Here is a 23,314-nt window from a genome sequence, read left to right as displayed (position 1 = left end):
CATAATTTCACACTGTCCCTGCAGTGACGGTACTATGCTAGAACATTCAGAATAAAGCCATTGGGGGTTCTAAGTGTTATGCTTTAGAGCAAGACATTTTAAAGTTAAGTAATACATTTTCCTATATAATATTTATGAAAGAGCTACTGCATATTCAAGTCAATATTATTCGTAGTCAAGTATATCTGTTTTCACAAATATAAAACAGTTTACACAAATGAGTAATGTGAGAACAGAAGAAAAAGGTAAATGAATGAATGAGTCTAATAGGAAACTAACAGGAATTATCTGTGAAGAGAGCATATTGCGCAAAGTTGTAGAGGTGAGGAACTTGGCCAGTTTTGAGCAGTTAAACCATCTTAGCTATTCTTCAATCATAGGATCTGAGCCACTAGATATAGATATAGATGAGTGTGTATGTTTAGCTATATATTGCTACATATATACACTATATATTGCTATATATGTGTGTGTGTGTATATATATATGTATGCAACTCTGTAATTTGCATCAGAGTTATCTATAGAATAACTGAGCAGTCTCACTCTCAAAAGGAAAAGAGCTGCATAGACCACTTGGTCCAGATAATATCGTTCCCTGAAGGACTCTCTTCACTTACCCGTAGTTAGGTTAGTAAGCACTCATTACATGGAAGGAATATCACCTTCGTAGTATGGATTTTAAGGATAATATGAAATTGGAATAACAGGCACACAGACAGTCTAATATACTACTGAGTGGAGTTCAGTGTACCTGAGTAGTAATATGATATCTCTATTACCAAAAGGAAAGCAGTTTTTCTGAAATCATTTATTATACTACAGGGAAAAATCAGAATATAAGAACATACAATAAAACAGAAAATAATAAGGAAAAATTTTATTGTGATGTAACAATTTCCACCTACATCTTACTATATGTATTGATTATCCATTTCTGCAGTGTTTTCTGTTTGTACCTCCAATATCTTTTCTATATCTGGTCTTTTACAGGCATTTTTTCCAAATATATCTGTATACGTATTATTTTTCCTTTCCACAAAAATGGAAAAAATAAACTAATACAAAAAAATGAAAAGTTAGGTAGGCTACTAGGCATCTTTTCTTTTCATAAAGATATGTAGACACTTATATTTGTATTTCAAATGTGTTTTATAAATAATGTTTCAGTTTAAATGTGTTTGCCTAATTAAAAATAATATTTGAATAGCAAAGAAAACCTATTTGGGATTTTATGAAAATTTCAGCTCATATATGAAGAAGTTATAAAACATACAATCCACTGTTTCTTAGAACTAGAAATGCTTTAAGAGTGCATATAAACTGAACCATCATTTAAAAGATAAAGAAATATCCCATTTAAATGCATTAAAATCATTCCAAATATCTTTTAAATAGTAGAAGAAATGTTTTATAAGAACACATAACAGAGTAGGCTAGTGTCATAATAGTGTAAACTGATTATGATTAAGTAGAAAGCAGTCTTAAATAGACAGTATAGCACACAGGTTAAAATCTTGTTTTTGAATTCTGGTACCTACACACTTTATAGCTGTCTGAGGTATTTTATCTCTTTTCAGTTTCTGTTTTAGAATAATACTTCTGCATTTTTCATGGGGTTGTTGAATATATACTAATGTAGGTAAATTAGAATCTAGCATGTATTATGCATTCAATATATATTAGTTGTGGTTATTATTATTACTAAAGCAGCTATAGAGAAATTGTGAAAGAACAGATAATATCTTTCCCTTTCTTGGACTATATTTGGAGGGAGAGAGGGAGACTAAGGATAATTCATTTTCAGGGAAATATGGTTATAGCAGCTTTAATCTTAAAGAAATCAGTATTTAATTAGCAAAATAGGGCTTAAATATTAGCAAGTACCCCTTTATGGCCTCCAGTGGGCAATCCAACAAACCAAACTGCATTGCACTGGAGAGAAAAAAAAAAAAAGACAGTGGATTTGCTCTGCACTCTCAGGTGGCTTCTAAGAGACTGTTCAAAGTTAAGGAGCCCAAGGATATTCAAGAAATATTACTAAGGAAAGGAAGGAGAGCCTAAGTGAAATTAGGCACTTCATTTTCCTAAATCAAGGACATAAATTGGTTTCGTTTCACATTCTATTCTGATAAATTGGTAGTGTCTTCATTGAGGGATACTTTGATAATATCTCTTGAGACTATGTTTATATTCTCCAGGAGACTGGATAAAATGGTAATGTCTGTTAGCAGCAAGAAGGAGGGGGTGATAATGGCAAGAAGTTTATCAGATACTTTCTATCCTAGATTACTTAGTCAAAGAACCTTAGAATTCAAACATTCCCAGAGATAATATAGTTCCTCTTTCAATCTAATTGCTGGAATCTCCCACATATTTGAAATTTAAGCCACATGCTCTACTAGATTTTGAGTTTCTTCAGAACAAAAACTAGAAATAACATGTTGAATTTGCAGACAAAAGAAAAAACCCCTGAGATCAATAAAAATGAATATTTCTAACAAGTATTGCTTTTCAATGGTGAAGTATGCTTCCTTTTATATAGTGAGTACCCCTTTTGAGGTATTGCTCAATAGGAGACTTGATGACATATATCTTCTGGATTAAAGGGAAGGGACTAGAGTAGATAATAGTTAGTTTTCAATATGATTGTAAAACTCAATAATCTCATGACTATCATGAGTATTTGTCCTAGCAATACTGTGTAGGTTATGGACATTTATAAAAAGTGATTCCTTGTTCATAAATTAAAAAGAGAACATGGACTATATTGATAGGTAACTCCAAACAACAAAGTTTCCATGATGAAACACTTAAATATTGTCTTCAAATATAAAATAATTAAGAAAAATTGTAAAAGTATACTTGAGCAATATTGTGAAGATAAAGAATAATAAAAATTCAACAAGCAATTGATTAGATATGGCAAGATTTTTAAGACATAATCTAAAATAGATAATATTCTTGTATAATAGAATATGAATAATGAGCCTCCTGTATGTAATCCACCACATTTGGAAACTTGGATTTATTCCACTATTAAGATTCCTTTTATTCTGCTCAACTGTTCAGACAAAGATTCTTCACAGGAACAGCTAGCTGAGCTATTCCAATTGTAGGAGGTAAGACATAATTTCAAATAATTCACTTTTATGCTATTTTAAAAGATACCCTATATGAGATATTTTATAACTGTTGAAAACATATTACCATGGAACATATTTTTAAATAAGAATTTCAACAAGACAATAGAAATAACATAATATGTGATATAGTCTTATTTCTGTTTTATTACCTCATCATTTTCAGGAAACATAAATAATCAATTCACACTTTGGAGACTAGGCGTTGATCCTCCTTATCTGGCCATCACTCAGAATTTCCAGTATGATGTTTTTCAAGAGATTCAGGACCCTATAACTTTCCAGCTACTTATTGAACTTACTGATGAATTAGGTGGGAATAAAACTAGTCAGCTGTCAGCCACTACAACAGTCATAATTCATGTGTTTCCTTGGACCACAACGCAGCCAACTTCTTCCACAAAAACAACTACAACTACAGTAAGTGCTTAAGAGATGAAATATAATTCTAAGGTAGTCTGAACTAGTCATAAACATAGAAGTATTTGGGAACTCTCACAGGAGTTATCCTTATATTTTGCCAATGAAAGGCATCAATAAAACAGTTATTTAATACACTGGAATTTCCATCATCAAAATAAGGAGAAATTATTATAGCTGTTAGTCATTACTTTTGAAGCAAGGTAAATATATCAATGTTAATAATTTTTTAGGCCCTTTTGCTATTTTTTAGTTTGGATTCTTAGTAATTCTGTTGATTCTCATCATAGTATACCTTTCTCTATTTAACTGAATATTCATGAAGGTTTTCTTATGTACATAGCACCATATAAGGTTTTAAAAAATATTTGACATACTTGTTTCCTTAAAAGTATACAGTCTCACTGGAAGAGAAGGTATACACTTAGAACAATTTAAATAAATACTACACAGTGTCAAACAATAGTGTAACTGTTATTTAACTTTGAGGTTGAAAATAAGGTAAATTTATTTGGGCTGAGATAGGCAGTAAATTCTCTATAAATAGAGGAGGAAAATAATAATGTAGTTCTTTAAGAACAGATTTTTTTTTTTTTTTTTTTTTTTTTTGCGGTACGCGGGCCTCTCACTGTTGTGGCCTCTCCCGTTGCAGAGCACAGGCTCGGGATGCACAGGCTCAGTGGCCATGGCTCATGGGCCCAGCCGCTCCATGGCATGTGGGATCTTCCCGGACCGGGGCATGAACCCGTGTCCCCTGCATTGGCAGGCAGACTCTCAACCACTGCACCACCAGGGAAGCCCAAGAACAGATTTTTAAAAAAATGTAAATAGAATAAGAAAAGCTTTTCAGGGAAAAGGTATAAAATTACCCTGGAAAGAATATAATATATTCTGGGGAATGTTGAGAAGGCAGTGAAGCTGAAGGCTAGATTTAGTGTCGGGAAAAATGAAGCTCATGGCAGACATGTAACACATTTGAGCACAGGACATATCTTGAATGTGAAGATGAAAAATGTGTATGATTACTGAAGACAGAAGTTATAACATTTTCCAAGCAGGAAAGACAGACTTACAATACCTCATAAACTTTGCTAATATAAAAAGAAAGAGAAAATCAATGATGTGATACAATTGATTTGTATGGACTATGCTGTTTGATTTCAAACAAGTGGAGTTTAAACAGCCAAGTAGGTATTGATATCCACGCCCTCAGTAACATTGTGATGCTTTATAGATAGCTCTTTGTATAACTGAGCTAACACAATGAAAGATATTTGAATTAAAATAGCCATTTGTTAAAAAGTTATAGAAAGTTCCACCCATTGCTTAACTTCACAGCCAAGAAGTTTTACATTACCTATATAAAATCATCATAAGACAATTTGAATATTCTTAATCCAAAAAAAATAACCCAAATTGGATTAAAGTGGTGTAGTACTGGTAATGCTCCCAAGTGCCTAGCAGAAGGAAATTAAAATTCTCTCTCTGGGAAGGTAATAGTATCCTAGACCTCCCATTATTTCTAGCAATTTTTCAATCCAGTAAACACTACGTGATTAAATATAACCAAGCACATGAGAAAATATATCATAACCAAGAAGTAGCAAAACCACAAAAAGCGGAAACAAAAACAAAGTAACTACAGAAATTTTGAATTATAAATTGTAAAATAATTATGCCTATTAAGTTCAAGAGATATAAACCAAGTTTGAAATTTGGTTAGAGTACTGGATACTATAAAACTAACAGAGAATATTTGCAAATATATGAAATATATCTAGAAATTAAAAATACAATAACTGAAACTAAAACTTGACCAGATTGATGTACAAAATACGTAAACACTACACTCAGTGATTAATGAATATACTTTTTTTTCCAGCACACATGAAGATTCATAAAATCTGATCGTATATTAGGGGCTATAAAACAAGCCTCAACAGATTTCAGTGGGTTGAAATCATGCTGAGTATTATCTGTGATCTTAAATATCAATAATTATGCTAGAGATCAAAACAATCAGTTATCTGGAGCATTCTCTATATCTTTAGAAGTTAAGGGAATAGAGGATATTTTTGAACAATGCAACTGTGAGATGCAGTTAAAATGAAATTGAAGCCTATATATTCTCCCCTAAGTACTATTTTAATTGCACCTCGCAAAATTTAATATGTAGTATTTTTGTCACCATTCATTTAAAAATATTACCTATTTCCTCAAAACTTCTTTTCCCTGTATGTTATTTAAAACTGCATTTCATCTGAAGACAGAAAACAAACAGCAAAACAAACTCAAAAGAGATTTTTAAAAATGAAATAAGATAAAAACTGAAATTAATGAAATGGAAAGAAAACATATGAAAGTAAGGCCCAAAGTTGGTTATTTGAAAATAATAATAAAACCTATATTACTCTGAGTAAGCTGATAAAGAGTTAAGGCACATTTTACCAATGTCACGAATGAAAAAGGAACATCACTAGGTCCTGCAACCCTTCAAAAATAAAGAATCCTAAGGGAGTATTAGGAACAACCTTGTCAATAGATTTGATGAAGGCAAATCAAGGTGTGAGGACTTGCTTTTCCCCAAATAAAGACTTAATATAAAATACAATAATTAAAACAGTGTAGTATAGGGGCATGAAAGACAAATAGACAAGAGAACAAAATAAAGAGTCAAGTTAATATCCACAACATATGGATCTATTACTTATGTCAAAGTAGCAATACAGAGCATGGTAAAAGGATAATAGTTTCAATAAATTATATAGGGCAACTGGTATGCCAATTAAATGGCAAAATAAATAAAATAACTAAATTTTAGAAAAAAAATGAGACAATCTTGGGGGTAGGGCAATATTCCTCAAATAAGACAAAAAATAGCCATGAGAAAAAATTTTGGAGAATCGGATACATTAACTTAAGAACTTCATATTATGGGTGAAAGATAGGATATTTGACTATGTGATTTTTGCTTCAGAATAATTTAATGGAGAAGATTAAGTGTACGTAAGTTGAAACAAAAGTGGGCATTAGTTGATAATTATTGAGATTGTGTTACAGGTATCTGGGGGTTATGGGACTATTATTTTATACATTTGTATATATGTTAGGTATCACAAAAAGTAGTTGTAAAATTTAAAGGGAAGTAATCTGAGAAGCCTATGTTACTTTGTCAAGTGATTAGTATTTAATACTGTAAATTTTTCCACAAATAACCCTCACAAATAAAATATTCTCACTTATATTGGAGCTTCATTAAAACTGTCTGCTTTGGAGCTTTTAATCAAGTATTTTATAGTCAAACCCTATAGTTTATTATTTTAAGCACAAATATGCTCCTGGTCACTCAGTAAATTAGTTCTTAGCCCCTCCCCCCATCCCAGGATATGTGACCATAGAACTATCTTTCACATTCCACAAATATATGTTCAAATAATTTTATAAATCAGAAAAATATTGCATAAGACTAAGCTGTAACATCAGTAATTTTAAGGTGTTATATCAGCATTTTAAACAGTTAAAATGTATTGTTCTTCATTTTTGGCTCAACATGAACCTCACCTACCTATTCTGAGTCAGTCTTCTCTGCTAAATCTTGCACCTTTGAGAGAGATCATTTTACTTTGTACCATGGTGAAAAAAAAAATCTAACATATTAACACATGGATTTTTGCCATCCAAATTCTTGATTAATAAAGAAAATATACTCATACGAAGAAAATGAAAACACTAATTTGAAAACATATATGCAACCCTATGTTCACTGCAACATTATTTGCAATGGCCAAGATATGAAAGCAACCTAAGTGACCCATCAATAGATGAATGGATAAAGATGATGTGATATATACATACAATGGAATATTACTCAGCCATAAAAAAGAATGACATCTTACCATTTGCAGCAATATGCATGGGCCTAGAGGGTATTATGCTAAGTGAAATGTCAGGGAAAGACAAATACTGTATGATTTCACTTGCATGTGAAACCTACAAAAGAAATGAACAAACAAAACAGAAACAGAGTTATAGATATGGAGAACAAACAAGTCATAGCTAGAGGGGAGGGAGATAGGGTACGGAAAGAAATATATGAGGTAGACTAAGGGGTACAAACTTCCAGTTGCAAAATAAATTGTCACAGGTATGAAATGTACAGTGTGGGGAATATAGTCAATAATTATATAATATCTTTGTATGGTGACAGATCATAACTAGACTTAACATGGTGATCATTTTGAAATGTATGGAAATATTGAATCATTACATTGTGTACCAGGAACTAAAACAGTGTTATAATAGGTCAATTATACTTTAAAAACAAAGAAACAGACTCAGAAAAAGATCAGATTTGTGGTTAACAGAGGTGGGGGGAGGGAGGTAGTTGGATGAAGGTAGTCAAAAGGTACAAACTTCCATTTATAAGAAAAATAAGTACTAGGGATGTAATGCACAACGTGATAAATACAGTTAACACTGCTGTATGTTATATATGGAAGTTAGAAAATTCTCAGCTCTCGTCACAAGAAAAATATTTTTTCTATTTGTTTAATTTTGTATCTACATGAGATGATAAATATTCACTAAACTTACCATGATAATCACTTCATGATGTATGTAAGTCAAATCATTATGTCGTACACCTTATACAGTGCTGTATGTCAATCATACCTCGATAAAACTGAGAGAAAAAAAATGCAAAATCCAGCAAAGGAGAATGCTTATAATAAAATATAATAGACAGAATAAACACATTCTCCAGCAAGATGTGACTTTTTAGATTTGTAGTTGAGTAGTATTGTAACCTTTATAATTCTCTTGGTAAACTATATTAGGCTTGCTAAAAGAGGCAAACCAATTAATGCTGACTGGAAATGATTACCAGCTGGTGACTTATGAATCTTCTCCCAAAGACTGTGGCAAATAGTCTTTGCTATTATCCATAAGCCATATCAGCTTTTATGTTTATATGTGTACTTATATAATACACACATCTCTACAGGGAGATATACGTGCCTCTCTTTGCAAAAAAGTATTTCCAAACCAGAAGTAACCTCAGAAATTCTATAGTTCAATTTATTCACTGTGCAGGAATGATACCTGCACAGGTTATAACGTCCATTTTCTTGAAAGTGAGCAGACACACAAAAACACCTGCATATTTTAAGATAGGTCTTATAATATTCCTAAAAGTTTATTTAATGTATTACTGACTAGCTATTACTTATATTTGAGTGCGTTAAAAAATTACCCAGAAAAGATCACCTATGTCTCCAGATATCTATTTATCAACTTCATGGCCAAGTCTTGTGCTAGTTGTTGGAAAACAAAGTTGAATAAGCCAGAGAAAAACTTTCTAGCTATAAATAATAGAATATCCAACTTGAAATGGCTTAAATAATATAGACTCAGGGTCAGAAAAACAGTGGGCTATTAGGGAAAAAGTATGAAGATCTATGTGTACCATCCTAAGGAATATGAACTTCATCTTCCAATCAAGGAGGATCTAAAGAGGAATTACAAGAGAAGGGTGATAGGATCCAATATGTCTGATAAGTGTGAGTGATTTTAGAATATGTGTGGAGAAAACACAAAGGTGAGATTGGTGAATGGAGAAAGCAGTGACCATGAAGCCAATTAGGATCCTACTTTCATCCAGATAAGAGAGTTTAGCCCTAAAATAAGGCAGTGGTACTATGTGTGAAGATAAAGTGCTACATCTGAAATATACACAAACAATAGAATTCACCATTACTGTAGTTGAAATTTTTGTGTTACAATATATCATGGGAAATAGAATTTCTCTTAGGATTTAGCCACTATTATTACATTGTAGTTTTTTTTTAATCATAAGGCAGATCTTTCAATTTAGAATGTTGAATGAGATATGAAAACTTAAAAAACATTTCTAAATAGAATATACTGCCAGAATTTTATCTGTTTCTGAGATAAAAACAACAAAATCTCATTACAAAAATAGAACATTCTTAAAGCCAAACTGCTAACAATGTGTGCCTGAGTTATAACAAAATTAAGGTCTAAAAATAAAAAGCTCAAAGTAATTAAAAATGAATTCAACCATACAATAAATATTGCAGGAAATATCTTCAGCATGAAATTCACTGTAAATGCAGACTATTTTTTAACAACAACAACAACAATAACAACTCTTTGAGGCTGTTGAAAAAAATATAGGGCATCTCACACATTGTAATCTAGTGAAGGCATTCAATAAAGACCTTTGCATCTTTATGATGCCAAGTATGGTACTTGGTAAGTAAAAGAATCAATGCCACACATTATACAAAAAGTACGTGAAAGTTCTTAATTGGGGGAGAGGTGACTCATGACCTGTTGCAAGTCTGATGAAAGTTATGGTCTCTCTCTCTAGAACAAGGTACACATTTATACATGCATATACTTTTATATTCAACTTTAGAGGCTTGTAAAACTCGTCCATGGAACCCAGTTAAGAAATTCTGACTGAAAACAAGGGCTTATTACTTCTTCTCAATTTGTACCAAAAAAAAAAAAAGTTTCATGAGCAAAATATATTTCCATTATTATAAACAAAGAAAACACAAGTCACTAAAATAACTATAGAGAAAATTTTACATAAGACATTCTTTAAGTATGTTAATACTTGGCATACCCCTTTAGACATTAAAATAAGTAAAATAATATCTTGAAGCTTAGAAGGAAAAATAGGAAGAAACCTTTTTATCTTAAACGTAGAAAGAAGTCAAAGAAGCTAATAATAAATAAAGCTTAACCTTAAACGAAGTAAAATAAACAGAACTGCTATAAAATGTCCCCTGATTAATCTTCGTCTTTGAACTCATACCTGCCTGTTCAGAGGTCCCTCTTAGGGCAGGTAGAGGAGAAGAAAGAAACTAAGTCATGCTTCATGAAATGAATTAAACTTGTCCAATTTAAGTCTAGATTGGGTAAAGAGACAATGATGTAACTGGCTAGACACCATTTCCTGCAAATATAATCCCCAAAGAATTATGAATCAAAATTCCTGAAACTATCTGCATGCAGCAAACTGACTCCATAATAAAAAGCACAGAATTAATATCAATTTTCAAAATACAGAAGATAGTAAAAACCTTAAATCATACTAATTTATAACTATGCTTTTTAACTCTGATTTCAACATAAACAGAACACAGTAAAAGAGTAGAAAGGAGGAAGTCTCGATAAGTAACTATCCAGTCTTTTTAAAAAATTTTTTTGTTTTTTATTTTCCAATTCATCCCCGCCACAACCACCCCCCCCCCGCCCCCGCTGTCCCCCTTTGGTGTCCATACATTTATTCTCTACATCTGGATCTCTATTTCTGCCATGCAAAATGCTTAATCTCTACCATTTTTCTAGATTCCACATACAGGCATTATTATGTCAGACTCTGTATGACAGGCTCTAGGTCCATCCACATCTATACAAATGACCCAATTTTGTTCCTTTTTATGGCTGAATAATATTCCATTATATATATGTACCACATCCTCCTTATTCATTCATCTGTCAATGGGCATTTAGGTTGCTTCCATGACCTGACTATTGTAAATGGTGCTGCAATGAACATTGGGGTGCATGTGTCCTTTTGAATTATGGTTGTCTCTGAGTATATGCCCAGCAGCAGGATTGCTGGGTCATATGGTAATTCTATTTTTAGTTTTTTAAGGAACCTCCACACTGTTCTCCATAGTGGCTGTACCAATTTACATTCCCACCAACAGTGCAAGAAGCTTCCCTTTTCTGCACACCCTCTCCAGCCTTTGTTGTTTGTAGATTTTCTGATGATCCCCATTCTAACTGGTGTGAGATGATACCTCATTGTAGTTTTGATTTGCATTTCTTCAATAATTAATGATGTTGGGCAGCTTTTCATGTACCTCTTGGCCATCTGTATGTCTTCTTTGGAGAAATGTCTATTTAGGTCTTTTGCCCATTTTTGGATTGGGCTGCTTGTTTTTTTAATATTGAGCTGCATGAGCTGCTTATATATTTTGGAGATTAATCCTTTGTCCATTGATTCGTTTGTGAATATTTTCTCCCATTCTGAGGGTTGTCTTTTGGTCTTGCTTTTAAGTTTCATTAGGTCCCATTTCTTTATTTTTGTTTTTATTTCCATTTCTCTAGGAGGTGGGTCAAAAAGGATCTTGCTGTGATTGATGTCATAGAGTGTTCTGCTTATGTTTTCCTCTAAGAGTTTTATAGTGTCTCGTCTTACATTTAGGTCTCTAATCCATTTTGAGTTTATTTTTGTGTATGTTGTAAAGAAGTGTTCTAGTTTCATTCTTTTACATGTAGCTGTCCAGTTTTCCCAGCACCACTTATTGAAGAGGCTGTCTTTTCTCCATTGTACATTCCTGCCTCCTTTATCAAAGATAAGGTGACCATAGCTATGTGGGTTTATCTCTGGGCTTTCTATCCTGTTCCATTGATCTGTATTTCTGTTTTTCTGCCAGTACCATATTGTCTTGATTACTGTAGCTTTGTAGTATATTCTGAAGTCCAGGAGTCTGATTCCCCCAGCTCTGTTTTTTTTTTTTTTTTCCCCCTCAAGATTGCTTTGGTGATTTGGGGTGTTTTGTGTCTCCATACAAATTTTAAGATTTTTTTGTTCTAGTTCTACAAAAAATGCCATTGGTAATTTGATAGGGATTGCATTGAATCTGTAGATTGCTTTGGGTAGTATAGTCATTTTCACAATATTGATTCTTCCCAATCCAAGAACATGGTATATCTCTCCATCTGTTTGTGTCGTCTTTGAATTCTTTCATCAGTGTCTTATAGCTTTCTGAGTACAGGTCTTTTACCTCCTTAGGTAGGTTTATTCCTAAGTATTTTATTCTTTTTGTTGCAATGGTGAATGGGACTGTTTCCTTAATTTCTCTTTCTGATCTTTTGTTGTTAGTGTATAGGAATGCAAGAGATTTCTGTGCATTAATTTTGTATCCTGCTACTTTACCAAATTCATTGATTAGCTCTAGTAGTTTTCTGGTGACATCTTTAGGATTCTCTATGTATAGTATCATGTCATCTGCAAACAGTGACAGTTTTACTTCTTCTTTTCCAATTTGTATTCCTTTTATTTCTTTTTCCTCTCTGCTTGCCATGGCTGGGACTTCCAAAATTATGTTGAATAATAGTGGCAAGTCTGGACATCCTTGTCTTTTTCCTGATCTTAGGGGTAATGCTTTCAGTTTTTCACCATTGAGAATGATGTTTGCTGTGAGCTTGCCGTATATGGTCTTTATTATGTTTAGGCAGGTTCCCTCTGTATCCACTTTTTGGAGAGGTTTTATCAAAAATAGGTGTTGAATTTTGTCAAAAGCTTTGCCTGCATCTACTGAGATGATCATATGGTTTTTATTTTTCAATTTGTAAATATGGTGTATCACATTGATTGATTTGCATATATTGAAGAATCCTTGCATCCCTGGGATAAATCCCACTTGATCATGGTGTATGATCCTTTTAATGTGCTGTTGATTCTGTTTGCTAGTATTTTTTTGACGACTTCTGCATTTATATTCATCAGTATATTCATCAATATTCATTCATATTGGTCTGTAATTTTCTTTTTTTGTAGTATCTTTGTCTGGTTTTGGTATCCGGGTGATGGTGGCCTCATAGAACGAGTTTGGGAGTTTTCCTTCCTGTGCAATTTTTTGGAAGAGTCTGAGAAGGATGGGTGTTAGCTCTCCTCTAAATGTTTGATAGAATTCACCTGTCAAGACATCTGGTCCTGGACTTTTGTTTGTTGGAAGTTTGTTTTTTTTTTTTTTTTTTTTGCAGTATGCGGGCCTCTCACTGTTGTGGCCTCTCCTGTTGCAGAGCACAGGCTCTGGACATGCAGGCTCAGCGGCCATGGCTCACGGGCCCAGCCGCTCCACGGCATGTGGGATCTTCCTGGACTGGGGCACAAACCCGTGTCCCCTGCGTTGGCAGGCGGACTCTCAACCACTGTGCCACCAGGGAAGCGTTTGTTTGTTGGAAGATTTTTAAGCACAGTTTCAATTTCATTCCTGTGATTGGTCTGTTCATATTTTCTATTTCTTCCTGGTTCAGTCTTGGAAGGTTATACCTTTCTAAGAATTTGTCCATTTCTTCCAGGTTGTCCATTTTATTGGCATAGAGTTGCTTGTAGTAGTCTCTTAGGATGCTTTGTATTTCTGCAGTGTCTGTTGTAACTTCTGCTTTTTCATTTCTAATTTTATTGAATTGAGTCCTCTCCCTCTTTTTCTTGATGAGTCTGGCTAATAGTTTATCAATTTTGTTTATCTTCTCAAAGAATCAGCTTTTAGTTTTATTGATCTTTGCTATTGTTTTCTTTGTTTCTATTTCATTTATTCCTGCTCTGATCTTTATGATTTCTTTCCTTCTGCTAACTTTGGGTTTTGCTTGTTCTTCTTTCTCTAGTTCCTTTAGGTGTAACGTTAAATTGTTTATTTGAGATTTTTCTTGTTTTTTGAGTTAGGCTTGTATAGCTATAAACTTCCCTCTTACAACTGCTTTTGCTGCATCTCATAGGTTTTGGATTGTCATGTTTTCATTGTCATTTATCTCTAGGTATTTTTTGACTTCCTCTTTGATTTCTTCAGTGATTTTTTGGTTATTTAGCAACATATTGTTTAGCCTCCATGTGTTTGTGTTTTTTACGGTTTTTTCCATGTAATTGATTTCTAATCTCATAGTGTTGTGGTCGGAAGAGATGCTTGATATGATTTCAATTTTCTTAAATTTACCGAGGCTTTTTTGTGACCCAAGATGTGATCTATCCTGGAGAATGTTCCAAGTGCACTTGAGAAGAAAGTGTAATCTGCTGTTTTCAGATGGAATGTCCTATAAATATCAATTAAATTTATCAGGTCTATTGTGTCATTTAAAGCTGTGTTCCTTATTAATTTTCTCTCTGGTTTATCTGTCCATTCGTGTAAGTGAGGGGTTAAAGTCCCCCACTATTATTGTGTTACTGTCATTTTCCTCTGTATAGCTGTTAGCATTTTCCTTACGTATTGAGGTTCTCCTATATTGGGTCCATATACATTTATAATTGTTATATCTTCTTCTTGGATTGATTCCTTGATCATTATGTAGTGTCGTTCCTTGTCTCTTGTAACATTCTTTAAGGTCTATTTTGTCTGATATGAATATTGCTACTCCAGCTTTCTTTTGATTTCCATTTGCATGGAATATCTTTTTCACTTGCATCTGTGTGTGTCCTTAGGTTGAAGTGGGTCTCTTGTAGACAGCATATATATGGGTCTTGATTTTGTATCCATTCAGCGAGCCTGTGTCTTTTGGTTGGTGCATTTAATCCATTCACATTTAAGGTAATTATCGATATGTATGTCCCTATTACCATTTTCTTAATTGTTTTGGGTTTGTTTTTGTAGGTCTTTTTCTTCTCTTGTGTTTCCCACTTACAGAAGTTTCTTTAGCATTTGTTGTATAGCTGGTTTGGTGGTGCTGAATTCTCTTAGCTTTTGCTTGCCTGTAAAGCTTTTGATTTCTCTGTCAAATCTTAATGAGATCCTTGCCAGGTAGACTAATCTTGGTTGTAGGTTCTTCCCTTTCATCACTTTAAATATATCATGCCACTCCCTTCTGGCTTGTAGAGTTTCTGCTCAGAAATCAGCTGTTAATCTTATGGGAGTTCCCTTGTATGTTATGTGATGTTTTTCCCTTGTTGGTTTTAATAATTTTTCTTTGTCTTTAATTTTTGTTAGTTTGATTACTATGTGTCTCGGTGTGTTTCTCTTTGGGTTTATCCTGCTTAGGACTCTCTGTTCTTCCTGGACTTAAGCAGCTATGTCGTTTCTCATGTTAGGGAAGTTTTCAACTATAATCTTTTCAAATATTTTCTTGGGTCCTTTCTGTCTCTCTTCTCCTTCTGGGACCCCTATAATTTGAATGTTGGTGCATTTAATGTTGTCTCACAGGTCTCTTAGGCTGTCTTCATTTCTTTTCATTCTTTTTACTTTATTCTGTTCAAAGCAGTGAATTCCACCATTCTGTCTTCCAGGTCACTTATCTTTTCTTCTGCCTTAGTTATTCTGCTATTGGTTCCTTCTAGAGTAGTTTTCATTTCAGTTATTGTATTATTCATCTTTGTTTGTTTGTTCTTTAACTCTTCTAGGTGTTTGTTCTTTAATTCTTCTAGGTCTTTGTTAAGCATTTCTTGCATCTTCTCGATCTTTGCCTCCATTCTTTTTCTGAGGTCCTGGATCATCTTCACTATCATTCTGAATTCTTTTTCTGGAGGATTGCCTATCTCCACTTCTTTTCATTGTTTTTCTGGGGTTTTATCTTGTTCCTTTATCTGGTACATAGTCCTCTGCCTTTTCATTTTGTCTGTCTTTCTGAGAATCTGGTTTTCGTTCCACAGGCTGCAGGATTGTAGTTCTTCTTGCTTCTCCAGTCTTTCCATCAATCAATTCATCCTGGTAACCCATCCATGTTTCATGATGTGTATCAGTGTAATTAAAAGATTTTTAACCCACCAAAGAAGAATTGAAAAAAGGCATTAGATGCATGGAGTGAGAAAGTTAGAATTATTCAGTTTCTTTCACTTAATCTGAATTTTAAACATTAAACCTCAGGATATTATGGCTGCTTAGAGACATATGCTTAGAGATGAGGTTACATCTTTATAACCTTACATGTTTCTACATGGTTGTGCTCACTGCAAAGGCATATTACTTTCCCAAGGCTGATTTTGACTCATCAAAGACCAATCCTTTACTAGCATATACCTCATAAGATAATTGACTAGCAAATATGTCTGAAACTTTGTTTTCAGAGATAATTTGAAACAGTGATGTGCTGGAGCTGGCTCATTTAAGCTAATGACAGCCTACTGTTAAATATTTAGAAATTCTGTATTCTGGTTTTAAGCCAGCTTGAAATAAGTCAGAGTGGGAATATTAACATTGAAAAGTGGTAAATGTTATATTCCAGGATCTATCTTTTCTTCCTTTCTCTCTTTGTTTCTCTCTTCCTGTCTTTCTTTCTCTCTTTCTTTCCCTCCTTCTTTCTTTCCCTCTTTCTTTCTTTCTTTCTACCTTCCTTCCTTCCTTCCTTCCTCTCTTTCTTTCTCTCTGTCTCTCTATCTCTCCCTCCCTCCCTTCCTTCCTTTCCTTCCTCCTCTTCCTTCCTTCCTATTTTCTTTATAAGAGTTAGTTTACCAGTATAATACTGGATCTGTTCATCTTATTCCTTAGCGATTTAGGAAGGTAGAAGAAATATAAAGTGGGTAGGAAAAGATTTTAGAAGGATTAGGAAATACATATGTATCATAAGCAAAAATTTAGCCACCAAAAAATGAAAAAGCATTTATTTTCTCACCTCTCATTTTAAAGAATAATATAGCATTATAGCTATATATTTTAATACGTCAGAGTATCCATGGAAGCCACTGGTACTTTCTGCTGACCTTAGTCTAGTCTTTGCCTTTCATATATATCAAAATTACAGCAGAAATTAGGGAAATATGGTACTTGCTGTGAGCTGTGTTTTAACAGCCACTCTGCCTTATATGTCTAGGAAGTGGAGCTCATTGTGGTATTTTTATAATCACCCAATGTCTCCCATCCCTGAACTAAATTTCTCTTGTTGTTCTTTGTCTTTTTCTAATATGAAGGAATAATGACACAGTAGTAGTGGTTGATAATTGTCACTGATTGATTAATAAGTAGTAGCATTGTATTAGTTATTTTATAAATATTTATTAATTGGCTGAAAACACATTAAAAGATGTTTGAAAACATTAGTCCTAAGTGATGGGAGATATGGCTATCAAATCTCTTGAAGGGGATTAGAATATGCCACCCCAAAATAAGCCTCTTTAGCATAAGAATTATTTTAGTCTGATTATTTTTAAGAAATAGCAGATACAGGGAAAGCTCTGAAAACAGAACAGAATGCTTTTGTAAGAGACTTTCACATCTATAAGAGAAATCTCCATTTGTCTCCCTCTCTGTACCGAGAAGAGGAGGATGACCATATATCTAGAAACTTGTCAATGGAGAAGGCAAGGATGTAACTCTGCATAACAACCTTACCCTTGTTTACTGTGCCTTTCTGGAGAGCTTCCCATAACTGGCTTTCCCATCCCCAACATCTTCTTTTCTCTTTAGCTGAAGATAATATTTAAGGTGGTGGCTTGGGCCATTTCAGAGAGTTACTCAGTCTTCCTGGGTATCTCCCATGTATACAGGAGGTATACATGTTATTAAACTTCTGTTTGTTTTTCTGTTAACCTATCTATCATTACAGGGTGTCTCAGCTAAGAACCTAGAAGGGTAGAGGGAAAATCAGTTTTCCTCCTCTGTACTTCTCATTTGCAGTTCCCACTAAAGAAAAAGAAAAATTTTCATGTTTTTCTGTATAATACTAATATTTCAAAAAATATTTGATAGTATTTATTAATTTTTATTGTAATTTTTTGGTAAATGGGAAAAAACAGCATTTCTCCTTAAATTATCAGTGTTTTACCACTAAAAATTACTTACTTTCTTTTGAATTCTGGTCTATATTTGACTTGAAGTATTGAGGCACAGCATGAGAAGCGACTATTGTATAAACTTGAATCAGAATTTCTTAATGGCAAAATTTTAAAAACTCTTCTTCCATGAGAGTTAAGTGAAATAATTTTAAAGTCAGCAGAAATATATAAATTGTACTTTACTAGGTTACAGCCTTGCACATCTGCTGTGACTCTAATACCCACTGATGAAAGACTTCATGACAGGGAAGAATATTGTTATTGTCTTTTCTGTAATATGTAACAAGTTAAGTTATTAAGGTTATGAATCAAACCAAATTAACTGCACACAGCTGTAAGAAGCTTAGTATGTGACCAAATAACAGATGGGAAATTCTTTTGTTTTCACTGGTGATATACCTAATGGTGAGATAAATGTCTGATGACATACATAGTCCAGTGTCCTGTCAATCCTTAATTATGTTTTTCTTCACTCCTCATGTTTGTGACAGAGAGGAGTAACTGTTCAACTATAAGACTATCTTCATAGTTTCTGCTTAAGGAAGCCCATATGCAATAAAAAAAGTTTCAACCTATATTTAAAATGTAAATATAAAAAGAGAATACTTTGTACAATACTCTATACATGATCTAAAATGATTTCCAGAAATTTTAGGATACCCCAATTAAATCAAATTTTAATAATTTTGCTTATGAGAAAATAGTACCATTAATATATTAAGAAAACTTCCTACCTAGTCATTAAATTTATTTTTATAAATTTATAGAAATGTATGTCTATCTACATGTAATATTTTCACATGGTTAAATAAAAAACATTATATGATTTAATCAAATTCAAAGTTTCAGCTACTTCTGTCCATATTACAAAGGAGAAAACTGAGATTTCTGGAGTTTAAATAACTTTCCCCAGAATCCAAGACCTAGTAAGTGGAAGACTGGCAGAAAAATAGAGAAATGGTTGAGATTTGAGCAATCTTCTGACCAGTGTGATGAGTTAGAGAAAAGCATGAAATGCAGTGAAGAGACTGGCAGAGGTCATATCATGGAAAGACTTATAAGTCACAGTAAGCATTTAGATTTATTTCCAGTTAATCAAATAACAAGTCATTATGACAAGTGCTTAAAAGGAACAGTAAACAAATGTATGGTAATACACACAATGCCACAAATTCTGGCTTGGAAAATATGCAGAGTTCCAAGGAGAAATATCTGAAATTTATATAGGCCTTTATGGGCAGAACGAAAAGCAAAGATATTTAGAATTGGTAGAAATTGAGGAATACAGGTTGTGAGAGTATATAGCCTGCTCCTGAAAGGAGAAGTACCAAGTATGTCTAGAATATGTGAGGAGGGTTGGCCAGAAGTAAGCTCAGAAAGGTAGATGTTAAGTAGATTGATATAGGTCTAGAGACAATGCTATGGATTTTGGACTTTGTTTTATAGACAACACAAAGCCAATTTAGATTTCTAAGAAGTGCAAGTGAATAGTTTCAGGTTTAAAACTATACCAGTAGAGTAAAGGACAGAATGGGAAAGAGGAGAAGATAGGGACAGCAAGACCAGTTAAGTTGCTATCGCAAAAGTAAAGCTGGGGCTTCCCCGGTGGCGCAGCGGTTGAGAGTCCGCCTGCCAATGCAGGGGACACGGGTTCGTGCCCCAGTTAGGGAAGACCCCACGTGTCGCGGAGTGGCTGGGCCTGTGAGCCATGGCCACTGAGTCTGCGCGTCGGAGCCTGTGCTCCGCAACGGGAGAAGCCACAGCAGTGAGAGGTCCACGTACCGCAAAAAAACCCCAAAAAACAAAAAAAGTAAAGCAGGAGTGAATGTCCTTGTCCTCATGATTATTAGTGCTGGAGACTCCAAAAAGTTAAAAAAAAATTAAAACAGAACATGATAATGTAGTAAGCTATGGAAGCCTAGCTAAGCCCCAAACTCCTTTTGTTTGTTTGTTTGTTTTGAATCACCAATAACAGAATATATATAACATAATCACCAATTAACAGAATATATAATTGAGAGAGCCAAGTCTTCACATAATACATATTTAAATATTTACTGTGTGTAAAAGGATTACTAAAGGGATTAGAATAGCTATATGTATTGTATAAAGGATGTGGCAAGGATCAAAAGAAACAAGAGACATGAAAGATCTCATAGTAAACATGTTATATAAATACAATCAATTAATATTATATTTAATCCCTATAAAAAGATTTTGTCACTTTTACATAATCCCTGAAAAAGAGTAATAACCCAGCTTATCTTATACTTTAAATTTTTTTAAATGCCACTTTATTTTTTTATAAAAGCTTCATCTTTGATGTGTATGCATGAGAGAGGGAGGGGAAAAAAAACAGAATAAAGAAATTGGGAAATCCACCCTTGTTAGTCACGCAAACTAAGTACAAGAAGTAAAGATGATTCTTCCATCTAACCTCTAAGAATTTTCAAATATCTTTAATTGGATCTATCCTGCTGAATTTTCCTGGGGGAGAAAAAACCTGTAATTACTTTTATATGATACAGGAATTGAATTTTTTCTCAAAACTCTCACAGTGTTTTCATTTTCTTGGGAGGTAGCACTGTCTACTAGAAAGAACATGGTCTTTAGAGACATGCAAATCTAGACAAGAACACCAGTTCTGCCACTTAGTTACTGTGGAACTTTAGGTACCATACAAAACCTTCAAGGGCCTCAATTTTTGTTTGTAAATTGGAAACTGCTAACACCTTTCCTTCAGGATTGGCATTAGGGGAAACTGAAATAATATAGCTAAAAGGCCATCAATCATGGCATAGAGTGGCTATTAAATAAATGCTAGTCCTACCCTTTTCAGGTTTAAGGTTTTCTATTTCCTTCGTATGGCAATTCTGATGCACACTAATTGGGCTATAGTAAGTGCTCAATAAATATTTTTGAGCGAGAGAGAGAAAGAAAGAAAGGAAGGAAGGAAGGAAGGAAGGAAAGAAGGAAGGATGGAAGGAAGGAAGGAGGGAGGGGAGGAAGGAAGGAAGGGAGAAAGGGAGAAAGAGAGAAAGAGAGAAAGAGAAAGCAAGCAAGCAAGCAAGCAAGAAAGAAAGGGAAAGAGAGAGAGAGGGAGGGTGGGAAGGATGGAGAAAGAAAGAATAAGAAAGCAAACTAGCTAACTTAATAGGTTTACGCTTCAGATCTCTTTTTTATATTAGTGGTATTCTTCCCAAATGTGTTTGGTAGGAATATATTATCTTAATGAGCTGAAAATAGAGGTAGGTAATTAAGACATAGCCAACTTATCTTTTTGGTCTGTTTATCACTTGGAAATACAGTATATTATTTATTGGGAAAACTGGCCACAGTATTTCAACTGACACTACTAAAACCAAGTAGTTTCTTGATACTTCTTTGTCCAGACATGCCCAGATTGTTGTAGTATAAAATAGAATGTTTAGTCATATAATACCTAATCTCAACAACTACCAACATTCAACAAAGTAAACAGGATTCCTCTCCCTGACATATATAAGTAGTGCTATCTCTGTTACCATATCTGTTGATGGATCCTTGTTTTCTCCCTTTTTCATTTCTGTGAAATCAGTCCCCTGACTTGTGTTGCCTTACAAAATGGCACGCCTAATGCCTATGTTCATAAAATTTATCCTATCCTATGCTGCCACCTGCTGGGAATATCATGAGCTTAGTCAGGGAAATTAAATTTAAATTGATATCAAACTTTATATTACTAACTTGTTAAATGGAAACATTTCATGGGAATTTATCTGACAAAAAATATTTTTTGTGCTTTTATGATAGGGAACAAGAAAAGGCAACAACCTACTTTTTAAGTTTGTTAGGTACATAATACTTTACCCTGTAAATAACTTGCTGATTCACTCAATCTGTCATTTAGCCAAAATTCATTAATATCTTCTCTGTGCCAGGAATTCTGTAGAAACCATACTGATATAGATATAGCAAGTAATGGCCCTCGTGTAACAGGAATTTATTTCCCAGTAGAAGAGTCATGATTAAAGGAAATAAATGTAGTAAATTATTCTAGATATTACAGTAGATAAATGAACAAGGTGGAGTAATTACTACCCAGAAGTCAGCCTTGTAAAAGCAATGATGGAGGATTCACCAGGAGTTCTCCAGGACAGGAAAGAGGATTCCAGCCAGTGGCAATATTATGAACAAAGACATGTGTTTTAAAGAAAGACATTTGGCTTTTTGGTGGTAGAAATAGATGTTAGTTTATTACGCCTTGCAATTTGCTGTGTTTGTGTTTTTCATTTTTCAAGTAAGTATCAGCATATTTTAATAATACAAAAACAGTAAAATGTGCAAAATGCTCTATTCAGTGTATATTGTTCTTCATTTTTGTGTACTACACTGCTAGTAATACTTAATATTTATTATATTTCTCAGATTACTACTTCTGTCAATAAATATTTCATATTACTGGAGCCCTGATAACTGGATACCCGCAGTGTCAACTCTAACGGTAGTTCTCTTTGTGACGTGTCTCTATGCTATTGCATGGTGCCTCTTCAAAGAGTAAGATTTGGATCACTGCTTCTATTTGAATCTGTTCATTGCTCATAAAGTCTATCAAGAATGCCTTAAAGAGGTCATGGTGAAAGTCATGGAGGGAAGAGATTGGGAAAAATATATTGAGCACCTATTACTTTTATGCATTACATGTTATCCTTGCTGATAATCACAACAAAGCTGAGAGATATATAATAGCATCACTGTTTTAGATTTGGATACAACATACTAACCAAGATCTTCTGGTTCCAAAAATAATGCTCTTTTCCTTAAGCCATCAATCAAATGATTCAAGCTAAAAACCGTAACTAAGAAAGGTAATAAGTGGGTTTAAAAGTGTTCTGCTTCCATTTTCCTCTATATAACAGATTTCTGATCTGAATTCCTGTATCATATAAAGGGACGTGTAGATGTGCTACCACCAAGAGGAGCATGACCAAATTATATTGCTACAACATAGCATCTTTTTAAAATAGAAACATCTTCCCAAGTATTCCAATGCCATCTACTATATTCATAGTTTTTTTTCCTCACTGCAGAAATGGCAGAGCAATCTGAAATATCTTTAGCATCTAAGGAGCTTATATTTTCTTATGGAAAGTTTATTAAAATGGTTTAAGGACATCATTTTCACTTTCATATACAAGAGAAATACTGTAATTTTGTTTAGATTACATTGTGTGTGTGTGCATGCATGCAGT

The 23,314-nt window shown here is 33.7% G+C and overlaps 1 protein-coding gene across 1 annotated transcript in view; it reads left to right on the top strand.

Moving 5' to 3' along the window:
- LOC307191510 (cadherin-23-like) overlaps positions 1–22,780 on the top strand; it is a gene marked incomplete at its 5' end in the record, with an annotated part of 116,232 nt that extends 93,452 nt beyond the window's left edge. The window contains 4 exon segments of the mRNA XM_079931637.1: positions 2,975–3,097; positions 3,275–3,562; positions 22,491–22,510; positions 22,512–22,780. Of these exon segments, the coding sequence (XP_079787763.1) occupies positions 2,975–3,097; positions 3,275–3,562; positions 22,491–22,510; positions 22,512–22,623 (543 nt within the window). The 3' untranslated portion in view covers positions 22,624–22,780.
- Positions 22,781–23,314: the final 534 nt, after the last annotated feature.

Source organism: Stenella coeruleoalba (genome assembly GCF_951394435.1).
Source record: "Stenella coeruleoalba genome assembly, chromosome: 9".
NCBI lineage: Eukaryota > Metazoa > Chordata > Mammalia > Artiodactyla > Delphinidae > Stenella > Stenella coeruleoalba.
This window is presented reverse-complemented; position numbering and strand designations above follow the sequence as displayed.